Genomic DNA, 21,203 nt, shown 5'->3' with positions numbered 1-21,203 from the left:
CATTCTGAGGAAGTGGAGGCACTGTCGTAAATTATACACAAGTTGTACAAGAAAGGACATGTTTAGAATACAAAAAAGTCCACTTTTGCATAAAGTGTCAGTGTTGGTATGCTGAGGTGGTGATTAGGCTAATGCCAGTTGAAGGGAAGATGCTGTTCTTGTACCTGGTGGGGTGGGATTTCAGGCAGCCTGATAGTAGCTGCAAGATGATTTTCCCTGGATAGCAAGTATCTTTGATGAGAACCATTCTTGCTGCAGCTATCCCTGCAGATTCTTATCTCAATAAGGTCACCTCTCATTCCTCAAACATTAGAATACAGAGGCCCTCTTGTTACAGAACCATGATGAAAGGAGCAGTAGCACTCCTGATGGTACCACTGCCTCATCACTTCTGCGACACAGGTACAATCCTGACCCCAGGTGCTCTTTGTGTGGAGCTTGCATGATCTCCCTGTGACTCCATGGTCCACACTTATAAAATACATCAAATGCTTCAAAACAAGACATTGCCTAAAATGATTCTGTCATTCTCCCTGCTCACCTCATCCTCCTAAGGAATGGTCACTTGCTGATCTGCAATGATATTTTCAATGTGGAGGGAGTTAAAGTTAAAGAGGGGTCAATAAATGTCTACAGTATATTATGAGAACACATTATGTATAATATTAATGAGTTCAGAGGTTCATTGATTCCCCATCCTTGCTTCCTTGCTTCCTGCACCTGGCTAAGTTTGTATCCAATGCTTTGACTTTATGGAACTTTATCCATATGACCCACTGCAATGTGGAACCATATCAAAATCCTTCATACTTTCATGTAGATCACTGTAAACATATCCTTCTCATTAACCCTCCTGGTTCTGTCTAACAAATCCAAGGTGCTTTCCAACCATTCACATTCCCTCATTTGGAAATATAGTGATCTGAGAAATACACTGGAGAATTTCTCAAAGAACAGTATGTGATCATGCAAACAACTTTGACAGTATTAGCTGAGGTATAAATATTGGCCAATTCTTTCTGAACAGTGCAGCAGGATTTTTACAAGCTGAATCATCTGTAGTTCAACATTAGTAAGAGAAAGGAGATGGTGATGCACTGCTCCCTGATGGTGAGGACTGACAAGTACCCTGGGGTGCACCTGGTAGAGACCTGAGTGGAGCACCAACACAGAGAAGGGCCATAATCACTTCTACATCTTTGTAGTATGCAGGCTTTTCTTTCACATGTTCTACCAGTCTGTCGTTGCCAGTACAATCTTCAATCAACATGGATGATACCAACAGGCTCAATAAACAAATTAGAAAGGCTGGCTCTGTTATAGGAGTCAAACTGGACACACTAGAGACTGTGATAGAACAAAGGACCCTATGTTAAATCCAGGCAATTCTGGACACTCTTTCTCACCCTCTGCATGCCACCTTGGCTGAACAGAGCTATTAGGCTCTATAATGAGTCAACCTATAGCTGGGGAAGTGATGAACCTCCTCCTGTTAGACTGTGGTAACTTATTGTGTATTCTTTCTAATTCTCTTCTAATAATTTTATCTGTGCTCTTGTGATGTGACTGTGACCCTGTAATTTCCTTTGGGATCAATAAAGTATCTATCTATCTAGGAGGAAGAGGGTCCTTAGATAACTCATTAGTCAGCTCAATTTATTTCTGCCTCGAATCAGTCTTCTGACTGAGATGTGTGTGACATAATGATCAACTGGCTCTTTACTCAATCTTCCAACACATTTATTATTATTTTTCCTCCAAGTTTTCAACTGATGGGTTTAAAATTACAAAAACGTAAGCAATTTCAATACACCAGGGATTACAACAGGAAAAAAGCAACAAAGGCTTCTTTAAAGCTTCTGATGTTCACAATGAGCTTCCATCTCATTAACGGTAACTATTAAATGTGGTACTTTGATGTATAATAATTCTCAGGGAGAATGCTTGAAGATACAACTATCCACACAAGATAGAAGCCACTATTTTGACTAAATAGTTCATTCTTACAGTTGTATAAATTTTCTGTCAAAAACATCTCATTTGTCCAGTCTGTTTTTGACTACTTTGAAACATTCAGAATTTGTTGTATTGTTTAATCCCAAATAAATATGTAAATCTTAGTCTTACAGGAGCACAAAAATGCCTATGTACACTATTCATGTTCTCACCCCTACAGAATAGAGAACAATACAGCTCAATGTCTGTGCCAAAAATGTCAAACTAAATCTCTTCTGCCTGCACACGATCCATATCCTTTCTTTCCTGCAAATTCATGTGCATATCTAGAATCCTCTTTAAAATCCTCCATCATATCTGTTTCCATCATCACCCCTGGCAATCCATTCCAGACACTGATACTGTGCAAAAAAAAGTCCCACACATCTCCTTTAAACTTTCCCCATCTCACCTTAAATCTGTCCTATACCAATTGACATTTCTACTCTGAGGGGAAGATTCTGACTGTTTATCTGATGGTCTATAACTAAAAGGACAATCCAGAGAAAACTAGTTTGTCCAACCTCTCCTTATTGCACTCACATCTACTGTGATGAAGTGCTTTGAGAGGTTGGTCATGGCCAGAATCAACTCCCGTCTCAGCAAGGACATCGAGCCACTGCAATTTGCCTATCACTACATCTACAGCAGATGCAATCTCACTGGGTCTCCACTTTGCCTTCAACCACCTTATTACACCAGTAATAACTACATTAAGACTGCTGTCTATTGACTACAGATCAGGATTCAACACAATCATACCCTCATTTCTAGTCAACAAGCTTCAAAACCTCACTCTGCAACTGGATCCTTGGCTTCCTGACTGAGAGACCACAGTCTGTGTGGATCAGAAATAAGATTGCCACCTTCCAGACAATCAGCACTGGCGCACCTCAGGGATGTGTGCTTAGCTCACTGCTTTACTTCCTCTTCACCTAAAACTGAGAGGCCAGGCACAGCTCAAATTTGCCAATGACACAACTATTGTTCAGAAGGTGACGAGAAGGCGTACAGGAGTGAGATAGATCAGCTGGCCGAGTGGTGTTGCAGCAACAACCTTGCACTCAATGTCAGTAAGTCTGAGGAATTGATTATGAACTTCAGGAAGGGAAAGTCAAAGAAACGTACACTAGTCCTCATAGAGGGATCAGAATTGGAAAGGGTGAGCATTTTCAAGTTCCTGGGTGTCAACATCTCTGAGGATCTGTCCTGGGCCCAACATACCAAAGCAGTTACAAAGACTGTATGACAGCAGCTATATTTCATTAGGAGTTTGAGAAGATTTGGTATGCCACCAAAGGCACTCGCAAATGTCTACGGATGTACCCTGCAGAGCTTTCTAACTAGTTGCATCACTATCTGGTATGGAAGGAGTACTGCACAGGATTGGAAAAAGCTGCAGAAAGTTGTAAACTCAGTCAGCTCCATCTTGGGTACTAGCCTTCCCAGAATTTAGGACACCTTCAAAAGGCAATCCCCAAAAACGCAGCATCCATCATTAAGGACCCCTCCCCCAATCACCCAGGACATGCCCTCTTCTCATTGCTGCCATCAAGGAGGTGGTGCAGGAGCCTGAAGACACACACTCAATGTTTCAGGAATGGCTTCTTCCCTTCCACCATCAGATTTCTGAATGGACAATGAACCCATGAATATACCACCTTGTTTTTCCCCTCTCTTTTTGCATTACTTATTTAATTCATTTTTTTTTTACATATTGCTCTGATTGTGATAAGTTATAAATATTATAAATAATAACATTTATAATTTTATTACAGATAGACAGACATACTTTATTGATCCCAAGGGAAATTAGGTTTCATTACAGCTGCACCAACCAAGAATAGTGTAGAAATATAGCAATATAAAACCATAAATAATTAAGTAATAATAAGTTAATCATGCCAAGTGGAAATAAGTCCAGGACCAGCCTTTTGGCTCAGAGTGCCTGACTCTCCGAGGGAGGAGCTGTAAAGTTTGACGGCCACAGGCAGGAATGACTTCCTATGACGCTTAGAGTTACATCTCGGTGGAATGAGTCTCTGGCTGAATGTACTCCTGTGCCTAACCAGTACATTATGGAGTGGATGGGAGACATTGTCCAAGATGTCATGCATCTTATGTATTGCTGCAGCAAAACAAATTTCATGACATATGCCAGTGACATTACAGCTGATTCAGATTATGATTATGGCTCATGCTCTCTAATCCAGGCAGCCTCCTGGTAAACCTCCTCTGTACCCTTTCCAAAGTTTCCACAACCTTCCTGTTAATGGGACAATTGGAGTTGCACAAAACTCCAACTGTGGCCTAACCAAAACTCTATGTAGCTGTACCACGACTTCCTATCTCTTACAACTGAATGCCCGAACTAATGAAGGCCAGCATGTCGCATGCCGCCTTCTCCACTCTGGCCACATTTAGCAAACTACAGACCTGGACCTCAAGAAGAACTCTCTGCACTTCAATGCCATTAACTGCATATTTTCCACTTGCATTTGATCTCCCAGAGTGTAGCACTCACACTTGCCCGGATTAAATTCCACCTGCCATTTCACAATCCATATCTGTGACTGATCTATATCCTTTGACAGCTCTCTACATTGCCCACACCACCACCTATGTATTAGTAAGCAGCTCCCACCCCTTACATTTAATAGAGTCATCAGAAGAGAACTCTTTTTTTTTTACAGCTTCTAAATCACTCAATGATCAATACACTTACAGAAATTTATATCAATTTTTAAATTATTCAGTGGCTTGAGAAATGCAGAAATAATACTTCACAAATTATAGAAAAGTTTAGTCAATTATTGGTTAGTGCGCTTCAGAAGTGAGAATAATCTGAGCAATCATTGAAACTTCAGTGATTACCAGCTTGAGGTATAAAACTCTATTCGCATCAGACCACCACATAGAATTCAGCCTCTCTTCAGGAAATAAAAAATATTAAAGTGAGAATTAAAGCAACTGTTGCTTTAAAAGCAAATCAGATTTTAAGATATACAACTAAATTTTGAATACAAGAAATTTATTTTGATTGGCGCTGCCAGATCTCATGCCATAAGCAAAGGCTGAAGAGTTTGCTAAGTAGAAGTTAACTGGAAGAGTGCAGAGGGGAAAGCATATGCAACATGTCAGCATTCAATAGAAAAATATTTGTTTAGAAATTTGTAAGTCTGCTCTGCCATTCCATCATAGCTGATTGATTATCTCTCTCAACCTCATTCTCAAGCCTTCTCCCGGTAACCTTTGATGCCCTAATCAAGAATCTATCAACTTCCACTTTAAATATACCCAAAGGCTTAGCCTCCATAGACATCTATAGCAATGAATTCCATAGATTCACCATCCTTTGGCTAAAGAAATTCCATGTCATTTCTGTACTAAATGGATATTCATCTATTGAGGCTGTGCCCTCTGCTCCAAGACTTACTCATTATCAAAAACATCCTCTCTCTCCACACTCACTCTATCTAGGCCTTTCAATATTCGATAGGTTTCAATAAGATCCCCCCTCATTTTTCTAAACTGCAGTGAGAACAGGCCCAGAGCAATCAAATGCTCCTCGTGCATTAACCCTTTCATAACGGGAATAGTTCTTGTGAATCTCCTCTGGATCTTCTCCAAGCTAAGGGGTCCAAAACTGCTCTCAATACTCCAAGTGTGTGCTTATAAAGCCTCAGCATTACATCCTTGCTTTTATATTCTAGTCCTCTTGAAATGAATGCTAACATTGCATTTGCCTTCCTCACCACAGACTCAACCTGCAAGTTAACCTTCAGAGAATCCTGCAGATTCCCAAGTCCCTTTGCACCTCTGATTTTTTAATTTTCTCCATGTTTAGAAAATAGTTGATGCCTTTATTCCTACTGAAGTGATCATACACATCCATGCACTGTATTCCATCTGCCACTTTTCCCATTCTCCTATCAGTCTAAGTCATTCTGCAGACTCCCTGCTTCCTTAGCACTACCTGCCTCTCCACCTATCTGCATTGTCTGCAAACTTGCCACAAAACCATCTATTCTGTCATCCAAATTGTTGACAACGTGAAAAGAAGCAGTCCCAATGCTGATCCCTGCAGAACACCAGTTAACCAGAAGAGGCCCCTTTTATTCTCACGCTCTGCCCCTGCCAATCAGCCAATCTTCTATCCGTGCTAGTATCTTTCCTGTAATACCACAGGCTCTTATCTTGTTAAGCAACCTCTTGTCAAAGGCCTTCTGAAAATCCAAGCACACAACATCCACTGATTCTCCTTTGTCTAACCTGCTTGTTATTTCTTCAAAGAATTCCAACAGATTTGTCAGGCAAGACTTCTCTTGAAGGAAACCATGCTGACTACAGCCTACTTTATTGTGTGCCTTCCAAGTGCACTGGAGCTTCATCTTAATAAAAGACTCCAACGTCTTCCCAGCTAATGAAGTTAGGCTAACTAGCCTATAATTTCCTTTCTTAAAGAGTGGAGTGACATTTACAGTTTTCCAGTCCTCCAGGTCCTTTCCAAAATCTAGTGATTCTTGCAAGATTGCAACTAATGCCTCCACAATCTCTTTAGTTACATTTTTCAGAGTCCTGGGTTGCAGTCCATTGGCCCAGTGACTTGTCTATCTTCAAACCTTTCAGCTACCCAAGTACCTTCGCCTTAGTATTAGCAACCACACTCATTTCTGCCCCGGACACTCAAATTCCTGGAATACTGGAGTCTTTCACAGTGATGACGAATACGTAAGTTCATCTGCTACTTTTGCCTCCCATTACTACTTCTCCATTGTCATCTCGCAGTGGTCTGTTATCTACTCTCGCCACTCTTTTATTCTTTATACATCTGAAAAATCTTTTGATATCCTCTGATATTTTTGGCTAGCCTAATTTCCGGTTTAATCTTCACTCTCCTTACGGCCTGTTTTGTTGCCTTCTTGCTCCTCCAACCTGCATTTGACCTCATTGTGACATGTCAGTGTGGGAATAGGAAACCAAATTGAAATGATTTGCCACCAGGAGATCCTGGCAGTTACAACAGACAAAGGTGCTCAGCGAAGTGGCCCCAAAACTGTATCAGTTCTATAGAAGGGCCGGATAGAGGTAATCAAGAAGCCTGTGTGGTTACATGCCTCTTTCTACCTTAACTCTAATTGATAAATGGTCCTCACCAAACCAGCTTCCTCATACAATTTCATCATTACTCCTTGATCCCTGAATGGTACTCTGCAGTGAGTCAGGATCTAGCTGAAAACTTGGAGGCAGTTGAAGGTCAAGGAAAAGGAGGATAGTGGCAATAATCAATCCCAAGTAACACTGTGCAAGGCATTAAAATGCAGAAACTAAAATGGGAATAACAAGGCAAACAACAGTAACAGCTGGATATCATTTTTTCTATTTGTAAAATGTTTAAAAACATATATAATGCTACATACAAGCATCAATAAACAAATGTATAAAATACTGCAATTAGGGAATAAAACATTAAAAACTATATTACACCAATACAGAATACTGTTCAATTTATACATCATTTTAAATGCTGAATGTAGGAGCTTATCCAAATAAACTGCATTAGTGTATGTAGTGCAGATATTAGTATGCAGAAAGCATTTTTTATGAAAAGGTATCAAACATACATTTGCTGTAATGTGGGTCACACTTACAAAATACACCAAATACTTCAGAACAAGACATTCCCCAAGAGGACAACTCACCTCCTCATCTTTGGATGATAATTTACTGATCTGTTGCAATTATATTATCAGTGTTAGTGGTTTGTGGTGTTTTGGCATTGAAGAATAAAAAATATCATGTTGGTATCATCATAGAGTGGGGACCCTTATCTCTACAGAGACCCTTAAGATTTTGGTCAACTTTTGCACAGGTCTGGTATTTTGCATGTTTTTTTTAAAAAAGCTTTTCATTTCCAGCATTTGTTTAATTTTAATCTTAATGATCCTGTATTTGGGTTTAAGATATTGGTGAGTCTGTGAAGTTGTTCCTCTTTTTTTTTGGCTAGCTGCAATTGCAATAACTATTCCTTTTAGCAATGGAATGGGCAGACAGAATTTGAAATCTCTTGGTTTGCAGTTCACTCTGCAGGAATAGTACAAAAGGGGAGATGCACACTCAATGAGACCAGCACGAGGCCAAGCTCCCTTCTACAAAGTGCATACCTACAGAGATTAAGACTTCTGCTGATGCACCAGTGGCATCATGCTTTCCACAGGGTGATATTGAAGATTCTCTGCAAATTTGCTGCAAACCTCTCTTCCCCCAATTTTCACTGTTAGCTTGAAATGGGTAGAGTTCAAAAAGGTATTGAAATCCAAGAGTGCCTTGCAAAAGTCCGTTTCAATCACTGCATAGTCACAAATTGGTCCTGATCACCCCTGCCTATTCTTGTTGCAACCATGCACTCATTGTACAAGTTGAGTCCAATCTTAAATTAGTAATTTGAATCCAGTTATGGGATACATTTCTTTTCCTTCCATCATTGAACTTCTGTATGAGATTTGTCTTGAAACTTGCCTGACTCAGTGCTCATTACTTCATTAGGAAGTGGACGTTACTGACCAGCACTCTCACAGTATGATGGAAGGCCAAGTGTGGGGATTAAAGATGGAATGGGGAAATGTTCTTGCACATAACCCAGAAAGTCCATAGCTACAGTGATGTCTACTGTGTAGATGGACAACCAGATCATTATTTCAGATTGAACTATATTGGCTGCATGTCTGGGTTAGCAGATAACTCTGGTCTTTCCAGCTCATCTCACGTTGAATGACAAGGTTATGTTGGTCATAGTGGGTGGATAAAAGCTGAGGTAGAATGATACACTGCAGTAGGCTGATAATTTCAGCATTACTACTGTTATTGCTTGGTTTTCTGTTAAAAAAAAATCCAAATAATTTCTTTTAAAAGTTTTAGTTTGTGCTTGCCAATCAAACAGTGGAAAACAAACACGCAAACCATCGTAATGGATAGGAAATGAAAAGATGATCTATCCATCTCAATGGAGTGGACCCCTGCCAAATAAATGAAAATCTGGACTAAAGTCCAAATGACCATATTGATTCCATCAGCTGTTAGGAGAATGAGAGACTCGTCTGTCAAAGCTGCAGTGAAAAACTGCATTGTGGCACTTCATTGTACAAATATATAGAACTGTACAAGCATATATTCTGCAAAACAAAATTTATAATTATATACACCAAAGTGTCAAACTATTGCAATCCTTCTCCAGCCTGGGAGTTGTCAATATGCAAAGGTTCTCTTTCTGACAAACAATACTAATTTAAAAAAAACTTTTGTGAATAGTATTAAATAGATATTTAACAGTGTTAATTTCTTCATTTCTGTGACCAAGAGTGCAAGCAGTTTGAATAGGGTAATTTTCCCCAATGGGTGCTATTGTATGACACAGAACTTAATTTTCTGATTCTGGAATGCAGCAAAAGCACACGAGTTTGCTGAATCGTGTATCCCTATGTCTAACACTTCAGAAATTTGTATTTTGCAGGGTCACTGCACCCTACCAAAACTGTGGCAGATTTTGAGGAGTGTCTGTGTCTCTTTCTCCCAACTACTTGTTACAAATAGTCTGATGAGAAAGTACATCCAGGTGTTGTGTTTAAATGCTTCAGCTTCAGATATTGATTCACACTCATGTTAAGGATTTGCAGTCGCATTGAAACAAACTTCTCCAGGTACAGACATTCTTTTTCCATAGGAGAAAATGGGAGAATGGCTCTTAACATTCTCCAGTGGCTAACCTACCTGTAGATGTTTAGTGGACAGGGCGGGGATGAAGTCAGGAAAGGATTCAAACTACAGTTCAGGCTTATCTATGCAAGTCTTTGGCTTTGTGAATATATATTTGAGCACCGACAGTAGCACCATCTGCTGTTGGCTCTTCTAAACGGCACTTTTGGTATTAAAATATACACTGAGAAATTCACACATTTAGTCAGAAACAGGCCTTTGAAGGCACATGATTTCTTCACACATTTGCAGCTTACTATATATTATTGTTATTTTACTTTGCAAAGTGAATATTTCAACTTATCCAGAGGACAACAATTTGCTTCGCCAGAAGCTGCAAGTGCTGTTTTGATGCCTCTCGTCCAAAATTCTGCAGGTCTCTGCCCAGCCAAGTATGCAGCTTAATGTATTGATTGCCCAACTTGCCACCCCAAAATTCATACAGAAATGCCTTGCTTCTGCTCAGACAATTCCCACTGGTATAAAACTGAGGGGATTTGTGCACACTAGATCTCCAAATTCAACGCCCCAGTGCTGCGTCACACCATCCAGAGAAACTTCATCAGTGGCTCAAAAGATTCTCTTCTCAGGCCTGGCAAATGTCCAATACCAATTGAAGCACAGAATTAAATGACTACATATTGATTCAAATGGTTATAGTCGCCTGACACCTGCTTTTGTGAGCCTTATATTTAAGTCTCTGGTTGCCATAGGCTTGGGGCTGTAAAACACATTACACAAACCTCTAGGTACCCCAACAACAAAATGTACCCATGCTGGTCTGCAGAGCAATATGTTCACAATATTTCCTCTGTCTGTGACCTGTTGGGCTAAGGCAGTCCCAAAAATGACCTCCAGTTCCTGTCGCCTCTGAAATAAATTTTAAAAATCACTACATGTGTCTGATGAATACTCCAAACGTATACGCAGTTTCTGGACTTGAAGTGTTTGTGAGGGTTCAAAGGTTACAGTATGAGAGCAGGTGAGCCTGCAGTTTGGCACGTTCTCTCAAAGGCAGCTTAGACAATCCAACTGAAGAAAACTTGGACAGCTGAATTAATGTCTCACTTAAAACAGACACTTCAGAACAGTTATGCCAGAGAGAAAATGGTGCCAAAAGGTTAAAGGAAAGTAGACCAACCTTGGCTGTCTCTATTTTCAATGAAAACATTCAAGTATCCTGAAAAATAGACATCTGGAAAAAAATTAAACTGTATAAATGTAGTTCCACTTATTAAAATATGTAAAATGATGTGGCATTATTTTATAAACAATAGAGTGGCTCTGCACCGCAAGCCTTTCGTGCTTCTTTGAGTTTGACAGAGAGCTCCCTGCCATGCCAATGTGGCTGAAGACTTTATGCAGAAGTTCTGTACAGACCAGGGTGTGGGCTGCTAAATGCCAGGAATAAATTGTTCCTCTTTCCTGCCAACAACTATCGAGCATTACAGGGGTTTATATAAAAAAAACAGTACTCAACCTTCCAAAACTTTGAAAAATAGATGAGAGCTTGGAAGTGATGGCTTTTGCTGTTCTACAGGAAAGTACAGGAAGAAACTTGTAAGAAAGATTGAGCTACTGTCTTCCTGCTTCTTCAGTACTTAATTATTACTACTCTAAATTGGGTGTCTTAAATGTCACAAGACATTTCAGTTTATTGCATGGGGAATAGAGGTGGAACAAATAGATATGAGAAAAGCAAAAAGACTTCAGTTTAATGAGAATGAATGGGCATCTTTCCCTGTCCAGTTCTTTGCTCTGCTTCAGCTTCTGATAAGCAGAAACTGCTCTAATATGGAGTGGTTAATTTGTGTACAGCAAACTCGCATACATATCAATGTGATAATGAGCAGAGGATGTAGGTAGGGAATCTTCACCTGAAACTATGGCTAATTTCTTACACTTCTCTGAAGTAATGCTCTGAAAATCTTTTATACGCATGTAAGAAAACACTTTTAACATCTTATCCACAAGCTAGTGTCTCAAATCATGCAACACTTCTTGCTGTTCCACCCTGCTTTAGTTTGCTCAGTTCTTTGGAGTTGAACTTAAACCCAAAAACTTTTGCCACAGAATCAAGATACTGGAAATCTGAACTGAAAACAGAAGATGCAAGAAAAACTCAGCAGATCAGGCAGTATCTGTGAAAAGAGAAATAGATTTAATATTCAGGTGAACCCAAAAACTTTTGAATGTTTCTGAGATAGTCAAAGATGTCCTTGGATAGGTCTCGAGGGAGTTTCTGAAGTTGAGAGGATGTTTTTAATAGAATAAGAATTATACAGTGTGGATGTGGGATAGTTAGTAAAGTGTTAATACTGGGAACAGGCCATAGAGAGATCAGCCACATTGACAAGAGAGATCACTAGAGTCAAACCACTGGATTGAGCTAGTTTCATGATGAAGTGGACAAGGAAAGCTGTTCGTTCTGGTATCAACTATAACATGAAAGTCCGCCTATCATCTTACAGTGATCTGCTGTTGGATGGGCTTCCAAAAACAAAGAGTGAAAGGATACTCTTAATTATTAGTTTTCAAATTTCTATTCTCATAATTCCTATGGCATAATAATTTTAATTTTTATAACATGCTTGTTGCACTGACAAGCAAAGTTAATACGCAACCTGTATCTGTACAAGATTGCAGAAACCTGTGCTGTTATCACTCTCAGCTTCTTTCCCAAGTTGGTGAAAATTACTTCCCAAATATGCTGGGCTGCACAGAACATACTTAAAAAGTCTCCCACCAATATCTGCAAAACCAGCTGCTTTTTTCTTAAAGGCACCATATTTGCATCAGATTTATGCAAGTTTTGAGTCATATATATGTATATATAGACATATATACATATATAAAAACAAATAGCATCTCATAAATAAAAAATAAAATAAAAGTATAAGAGGCATAAATTACATCAGCAAAGAGAAAGTTAAAAAATAAGTTCAGTACAAAATACATTCAAGAAAGTGCATCTTCACAGAGCTGATAGCAGTTGATAGCCTCCTTATTCAGAAAATGGGAGAGAGTTCTCTGTCCATTTGTTCTATAACTCAATTTTAAAACTGGTTCTAGTGATGGGCAACATCTCTGGTACAATCATGATGAGAATATTTGGGACTGAACAGTCACCGACATTGGAGAAGTAGATACTTTATGGGGGGGGTGGGTAATGGAGTTCAAAGAACTGGTTTGAAGAATTGCCATCCATCTCTGAAATCATTGCAAAACTTCAAATGCAATTTTTAAACATGAGCAACTGATGACGTACTGCATTAAGTTTTATGATTAAATGGAGATTACAGAACAAACGTTGACCAGTGGAGATCTTGGGATCAGTTATTTTCAAGAAACAAAATAATCAGATCTGAGACACTTCTTTTAAGCAATAAAGTTAAATCAACATTGTGTGCAAGGAATTTCCTCAAGCCTGGCTGTTCAGCTGCTACAAGGGTCCCTTAAAGTCTGGCCACAGTTGAGATCACACCACAAATAGAGTTCTGACAAACATCCATTTGCTAAAAACAAAAACTGTAGTGTGCAGATAGATCGTGGTTTGAAAGGTTCCACAAAAAAAGTTGCCAGAAGAACTCAATGAATCGCAAAAAATCTGTAGGAATGGGAAGAAATTAGTGATGTTTCTAGTCGAGACTGCATCAGGACCAAGGGTGAAGAGGGGATATGGCCGATGGAGAGAAGAGAGAAGGAGAGGGGCAGCAATTGATTGGTGGATTGAGGAGGGGTGAAGGATCATGGGAAGATGGAGCCTGGAAGGGAGGGGAAGGGATGGAGCTGGAAGAAATAGATGAATGAAAAGTGGAAGGAAAGGGTGGGGTGGGGAAGAAGAATGTGTCAGGAAGGTGAATGGCAGGATAAAGGTGCAGATGGAGAGAGGCTGGAAGGGGAGAAGCAGGGACACGAGGGCTACTTGTGTTGGAACCTGATAAGTGATAATGGGAACAACTAGGGGAACAGTTGAAGAGCAGATGGAACCAAGAAGGAGTGGGGGGACATAAACAGATGACAGGGAGCTTGGAATGGCTATTGTGGAAATAATGTTGGTGGTCTGCAAATTGGTCATCCAGATGTGTCTCAATTGACAAAAGGCTGCCAGTCTCAGCTAGGGTGATGTTTGTTACATGTCATAATTAACACACTAAATGGAGAAAGTCTAAAACTCAAATGAGCAATCATCTCTTCTGTCCTCTGGTGACATTCAGCTTAAAGCAACTCATTTCTTAACTGGACAAAGATTGGTATTTGTAGTGAGGCTATCAATGGCTTCAAATCCAGACCACCTGGGTATTCAAAACATGAAAGTGTCACTGATCACTATTTAATACTATTGTATAAGGGCTGCAAGTACCATCTTCAATGTACTTTTAGGACTGTAACAACCTTGGCTAAGAATAATGATATAGGGCAATCACTTCTTCAAAACAGAAGAAGATCACAAGCATATTTAGGATTAGGAGATCATTGTCTGCATGATTTCTTAACAATTGTGTTTAGGGACACTGTGGGAATCCTCAATATAAAACTGCAACACTGATTGCACTGTCAAATTGCCCATCACTAATTGCAGATACTGTACCAGAGAAATCACTAAGTCCTGTTAGCAATGTTGTAATTCTGTTACAGAAAAGGCAACACTCAGTGAGGTTACTGCTCCATTGTTGCATGGAGTCATTAACAGTCTCAAGTTCTAAAATTAATTTCAGTGTCATTACTTTGTTGAACTGTACGATTCACTGGCAGATCAAAAAGTAAGAAATTACAATTTCTCTTTCAAAAAAGAAACAGAATAACCTGAAGGCACGGGGTGAAAATCGGGGAGTAAATCCATTTCTTTCAGTTTGTGGAGAATTAGCACCTTTACCATGTGCAATAAATGAACTGCCCCTCTCACCCACAGCATGGAGACTGAATACAGCGTTAAAGCACAATGGATTCGACAACTGTTGAATTCTTTAGGCGCCAGCCAGCTATTCGACGGTTAGTAACCACAGTATGGTTTAACTTGATCCAAATCTCATCAAATCAAGGACATTCAAGGTTGGGCAAAATAGAAAAAAATAAATCAGACTTTGGTATATATATATATGTGTATGTACATGCATGTGCACTTATGTATCGTGTGTATCTGTGTGTATGTATGTGCATGTAAGACTCACACATACAACTATCATACACAAACACAAAGAATATATCACCTCCTTTAGAAGCATGATTTTGACAGAAATAGGTGGAATTTCTGTAGCCAGAGTACAACTAGAATACCTACAGTTCCTGGTAGAAAGCTCTGTCTATAATGAAGAACTCTAGCTGGAGACTGGTGGACGGAGACTTGAAAAGGCATTTGTAAGAGTTCAATATATTGCTTGGACAAGCTGGGTAACTTCCACTATGTACAAGGATCTAGCATACTTAGTAAGACAGCTATATTCTCTAGCTCCATGTAATACCACAAAGTTTAATTGAACTGCTCCAATGCTCCATCCAAATGTGACACCCTAACCAACCTTCCTCCAGTGAAACAAGTGTTGAGAGGTGATTCTTTGGAACACTGGTGTTCATAGATGCATCAAGAACCCTGCAGGTCCAGCTTCTCTTCTCAGTCACATTATACCCACAGGACTAAGAGATTACCATGGGCACAGGCACTCTCATTAAGATCAGAGTTACTGAGAGTGCAGCGCTTAATAATGAAAAGACAGGTTCTGTTTGAACAAAGCATCCTAGTTCCAGACTCAGTTAGTGAGCGATCTGCACAAATGGGTTTCTGAACAGCTCCTCTGCTGATGGCCTTTGTTTGGCATCCACAAATATTTTCTTCAGGAAGTCCTTGCAGTGATCTGAGATGTGAGGAGGCAGCTGGGGATTTGTCGGTTGAGTGGCAATTTTGAAAATGGCAGCCATCGCTTCATACTCTGCCCAGGGAGGTTTTTCTGTAAGCATCTCCACCACTGTACATCCCAGGCTCCTAGAGAGAGAGACAGACACAAAGGCAGACTGTAGCAAAGCCAGAATCCCAAAAAGTTCACAGGGAAGCCAGTGACAACTCAAGGAAGAAAATAAAAAAATATTGTGAAAATAGACCCTGGTTAGGGAGTTCACTGGAGAAACTACACAGTCAACATTTCAGATCAGTGATATTTCATCACATTTTAAATTATCTACATAATTTATTATGTAGAATTATCTACATTTTTCCCCAGTTATAATGAAAGGATGCTGACCAGGAATGTTCTTGGGTCAGGCAGCATGTACAGAGGGAAATGGACAGTCAACATACAAAAAATGCTGGTGAATGCTGTAGGCCAGGCAGCATCTAGATCTGTTGCGTTCACCAGCATTTTTTGTGTGTAGCTTGAATTTCCAGCATCTGCAGATTTCCTCCTGCTTGCATTTTTAAATTGGACGGTCAACATTTCAGGTTGGGACCATTCATCTATAGATAGCCCCCGTCTTTTCAGCCCAAATGCAGGGTCTCGACCCAAAACTATGAGTGCCCATTTTGTTCCATAGATGCTACCTGACCCAACGTCTCCAGCACTTTTTATATTGCTCCAGATTCCAGCATCTGCAGTCATTTTTGTTGACCAAAATAGGCTCTTTCCAAAGATTTTGTTTAATCTGATGCTCACACTTTTACCTTACATCTGTACTTCCAACCAATTAACCACCAATCCTAAATAAAGGATGAATTGTTGGAAACACTCAATATGTCGTGCTGCATCTATGGAAAGAGAAACAAAGTTCAGTTCAGGTGCAAGATCTTTGTCAGAACTGGGAAAGTGTCTGGGTTAGTTTTGAACTACAGATGAGCTAAGGGTGGGATGGAGAGGACAAAGGGAATATCTAGAGTTGCCGTGGTGTTAAGCTGCTGATGAATTGATTTGTTTGACAGCTTGATGAGGGCAAGACAGAAAACAAAGGCCATGTTGAAACTGTGAAATGCAGGTCAGAGATAAAGGAAATGGGCCACCAGATTTGAGAACATTAGTAGAGAGAGAAAAAGCAGATTAACAGAGACAAAGGACAACCTACAACAGAAGCAGGCAGTTCTGATATAAAGACAGAATGAGCGACCCAAAATGATTGAATTTGATATCAAATCCTCATGTGTCATGTGTCCAAAAGAAAACGAGGTTGTTCTTCCTATCGAACCCGGCCCTACCCTTTCTGCAATTTAAAACTAACCTGCTTTCTTTTTCCTGGTTCTGACGGTCTTTAACATGAAACATTAACTCAGATTATTTCAGAGTTCCAGTACATGCAGCTTTTGATTTTCACCCGTTGCAGTGTTCCAAAAGTAGCTATTACATACAAAATAGGCATTATATGAGGTGAACTGTCAGTCTGAATAAGGTTGCTAATGGCCAACTGGGCATTTTTACAAAATAGTTAGACCTGCATTCAACTGTCAAGCTGTAACACATAGTGCAAAACTGTTAGTTTCAGAAGGACAGGAACTTATCTGATAACCAGGAACACTGGCTATTATTCTCTACAGAAGAGATTCTGCAGATGCTGGAACTTCAGAGTAACACACACAAAATACTGGAGGAACTCGGCAGGTTAGGCAGCGTCTAAAGAGAGGAATTAACAGCAGACATTTCGGGCCAAGAGCCTTCATCAGGACTACTCGCCATCATGAAAAATTCTTCCTAACAATGGAGTAAAAACACCATGTTAAAAATTATTTGGAATAACAAATGCATTTGGCATTGCATCCACTTCGCCGCCACACATCCATTTTCCCTTTATCGTGTTCCAAGATCATAGTCTGTGAAGTGAGAAAATTCCACCCTATAAATAGGCATTCTTGCATTCTTGACTGGTTGCCAGATCCAAATTTCCATTTGCGATATCTACCAATCCACCACGGTATTGCACATAGAACAACAGCAAAACAAGTTAATCAAATATATAGATGAACTACTTTGTGAAATTACACAGATTACACTGGCACTTGTGCATAGGATGCTCTTTTGCTGCCGTTCCAGATTCTGTAGGCTTTGTATAATGAGGGCCATACCAGGCAGGCTTTTACCAATCTTGCATACACCATTCAGTGGTAGCCTCCCTCATTCCCCAGACCAAATCATGGACATGTCATTGTCTTGCGCAAAAAAGCCAAGAAAAGTTCAAAGTTCCACATGCGAGAAAGAACAGCAAACATCTGCTTTACATTGAAATCAGAATGAGCTGGATTACTGTGTCCAGTATCACTTCAGATTATTGTAGCACATTTAGAAAATGAGAGTTATGCAATATGAAATCCTTAGTACATGTTTTGATTATCCAGATAAATATAATGTCTGGATAAAGTGTTTCACAAGTATGTACTGAGTACATATAACATCACAATTGATCTCTGATTTAACTAAAAGCCAGGAGCTTCCTGGTAATGAACTGTAACATGCAAGACTGCAATGCCATGGATACAATGCAGCATATAGCCCATTATCCAAAATATTTGATTCATTTTAATACCAGCCATCTAATCAGAGTTCCGGATATCTGGTTTTGCAGAGTGGGAAATTATATTTTTGCTTTTTCATACCATTTAAATTGGTTTATTATTGTCACATGTAGTGTGCTTTGCATGCCATCCACACATCAGTGCATTAAGGTAGTGCAAGGGAAAACAATAACAGAATGCAGAATAAAGTGCTACAGTTACAGAGAAAGTGCAGTGTAGGTCAGCAATCAGGTGCAAAGCCACAATGAGGTAGATTATGAGGTCAAGAGTCCATCTGATTTTACCAGGGACCATTCAATAGTCTAATAACAGTGGTAATGAAGTTGCTCGTGAGCCTGTTGGAACATGCTTTTAGACTTTTGCAGCTTCTGCCCGATGGGAGGAGGGAGAAGGGAGAATGTTTGGGGCCGGTAGGGTCTTTGATTACTTTGCCTGCTTTACCGAGCCAGCGACATGTGGTATTTACATTCTCCAGCTGCTCTAAAGAGCTTTACTGTAGTGTTATTGCAATTATAGTTGTAAAACAAAGAAATAATAGCTTATTTAGGCACAGCAAAGTCACACAAAAGGAAATTTAATAAATTAGCAGAGGACTGGTTTTATTGACATACTGTAGATGTAGAATTAATATTGGCCAGAAGATTCAAAAACTCTGGGAAGAGTATGAAACCCTTTATAGCCATATTCAGCTGCAACAGGATGCCACATATATACACACACTAAAACAGCTGCATGACTGTGGGGAAAATGCAGTGAGGTGGGATCAATTATGCTATTTGATTCCAGACAAAATTTCAAGCACTCAATCACAGCCAACATTGCAATTCCCCAGATATCTTTTAGTAATAACACAATAGCCAGTTCTCGTTAGTGGAGTGGAGGTGGAGAGGGTGAGAAACTTAAAATTCCTGGATGTTATCATATCAGAGGACCAACACGTTCATGCTATTTTAAAGAAATCACGGCAGTGCTTCTACTTTCTTAGAAATTTGCGCAGATTCAGCAAAAGTTGTGAAATGGAGACACCTCTTTCTCCCTCATTCGGGAGTGAGAGAGCCTGTGGTGTGTCGAATGCCAGATGAACGAGCAGCCTTTGGGGTTCTGCAAGTCTGTGCCTTTGCTGTTGCTTTGCTGCACGCTTGAGTGCTCGGTGGCGAGTGCCGATGCTTTTATTTGCCAGTGCGGGGAGGGTGGATCATAGCTTGCTGCCGCTTATGCGCAGGAGGGAGGGGAGCTGGGGGGGGTGGGACTTTGGGGTTCTGACATTTAACTGCTATTCATTCATTCTTTGAGGGCACTTCTCTGTTTTCGTGGATGGCTGTGAAGAAAAAGCATTTCAGGATGTATATTGTATACAAACGTACATTTCTCTGACAGTAAACGTACCTTTGAAAACTCTGAATCTTCTACAGTGGAAAGTACTCTGACAGTTTGGATCACAACCTGCTATGAAAACACTAGTTCCCAGGAACAGAAAAGCCTACAAGAAGTGGTGAATACACTTTTTCCCGCAGGAAAAGGCCTCCCCACCATTGAGCACATCTACACAGAGTGCTGCCACAAGAAAGCAGCACCCATCAAGGGCCCCCACCATCTAAGCCATGCTCTCTTCTCATTGCTACCAAATGGAAGGAAGTACAGAAGTCAAGGTCCCATACCACCAGGTTCAGGAGTTATTACCCTCATGAACCAGTGTGGACATCTTCATTCACAACACTGAACACAACCTTTGTAGTCACTTTCAAGGATTCTTACAGCTCATGTTCTCAGTATTATTTATTTATTGTTGTTATTTCTCATTTTGCATTTGTACAATTTGTCAGCCTTTGCGTAGCTTTTATTGATTCTATTGTACTTCTTTGCTCTACCGCAAATGCCTGCAAGAAATGATTTGGTGACATACGTAATTTGATAATAAAATTTACTTTGAACTTTAATGCAGAGCTCTGCTTCAAAGTCAATGCATTATTGATTCAGATACACTTCTTTAACTTGGTAGCATCTGCGGAAGAGAAGCAGTTAATGATTTGGGTCTAGAACCTGGAAAGAGACAAACAACACACAAAATGCTGCAGCAACTCACAGCAAGTCAGGCAGCATCTATGGAGGGGAATAAACAACTGATGTTTCGGGCTGAGATCTGGGCATCCCTCTGCATCTGGATCCTTGAGTTCCTCATTGGGAGACCACAGTCAGTGCAGATGAAAAATATCTCTATCAACACTAGTACACCTCAAATCAACAGTGCACAAATCAACTTCTGTTGGCAGAATTTCAGATGGTGATGAGAGGGTATACAGGAGCTCAATATATTAGCTAGTTGAGTAGTGTCACAGCAACAACCCTGCACTCAATGCCAGCAAGAGCAACAAACTGATAGTGGACTTCAGGAAGGGGAAGCAGATCCTCATCAAGAGATCAGCAGTGCAACGGGTGACCAGTTTCAAGTTACAGGGTGTCAACATCTCTTAATATCAATATTTCATTAGATTTGAGAAGACTCTAGCAAATTTCTGCAGATATACTGTGGAGAGCATTCTAACGGTTGCACCATTGTCTGGTAATGGAGGTGCCACTGCACGGGATTGGAAAAAGTTGTAGAGAGTTGCAAACACAGCCAGCTCCATAATGGGCACTAACGTCCCCAGCATCGAGAACACCTTCAAAAAGCAATGCTTTTTAACGGCATCCATCATTAAGCACCCTCAATACTCAGGACATGTCCATTTCTCAGTGCTACCATCAAGGAGGTGGTACAGGAGCCTGAAGGCACACACTCAACATTTTAGGAACAGTTCTACCCTTCCACCAGATTTTTGAATGGACGTTGAACCAACCCATGAACAATACCTCACTAATGTGTGTGTGGCTTAGGTAGCGGAGGAGGTAGTTCGGGTTTTAAAGTTTTACTGAAATAATATATGCTTTAAACAAAATCAAATGTTTATCTGTACATGTAAAATGTTTAGAA

General features: G+C 40.1%; 1 protein-coding gene and 1 long non-coding RNA gene across 4 annotated transcripts in view; one reads left to right on the top strand and one right to left on the bottom strand.

Annotated features, from left to right (window-relative positions):
• Positions 1–20,169, top strand: part of LOC132384575 (uncharacterized) — a 52,284-nt gene extending 32,115 nt beyond the window's left edge. The window contains exon 2 of the long non-coding RNA XR_009508933.1: positions 19,526–20,169. This is a non-coding gene — a long non-coding RNA (uncharacterized LOC132384575). The remainder of the gene's footprint in view (positions 1–19,525) is intronic.
• map3k3 (mitogen-activated protein kinase kinase kinase 3) overlaps positions 15,484–21,203 on the bottom strand; it is a 172,678-nt gene continuing 166,958 nt past the window's right edge. For all 3 annotated transcript variants that reach the window (XM_059955770.1, XM_059955773.1, XM_059955771.1), the window contains one exon: positions 15,484–15,727. In XM_059955770.1, coding sequence (XP_059811753.1) covers positions 15,499–15,727 — 229 coding nt within the window. In that variant the 3' untranslated portion in view covers positions 15,484–15,498. The remainder of the gene's footprint in view (positions 15,728–21,203) is intronic.

The sequence above is a fragment of the Hypanus sabinus genome, chromosome X1 (assembly GCF_030144855.1).
Source record: "Hypanus sabinus isolate sHypSab1 chromosome X1, sHypSab1.hap1, whole genome shotgun sequence".
NCBI classification, from domain to species: domain Eukaryota; kingdom Metazoa; phylum Chordata; class Chondrichthyes; order Myliobatiformes; family Dasyatidae; genus Hypanus; species Hypanus sabinus.
The sequence above is the reverse complement of the archived record's forward strand: the minus strand, read 5'-3'. Positions and strand labels throughout refer to the sequence as shown.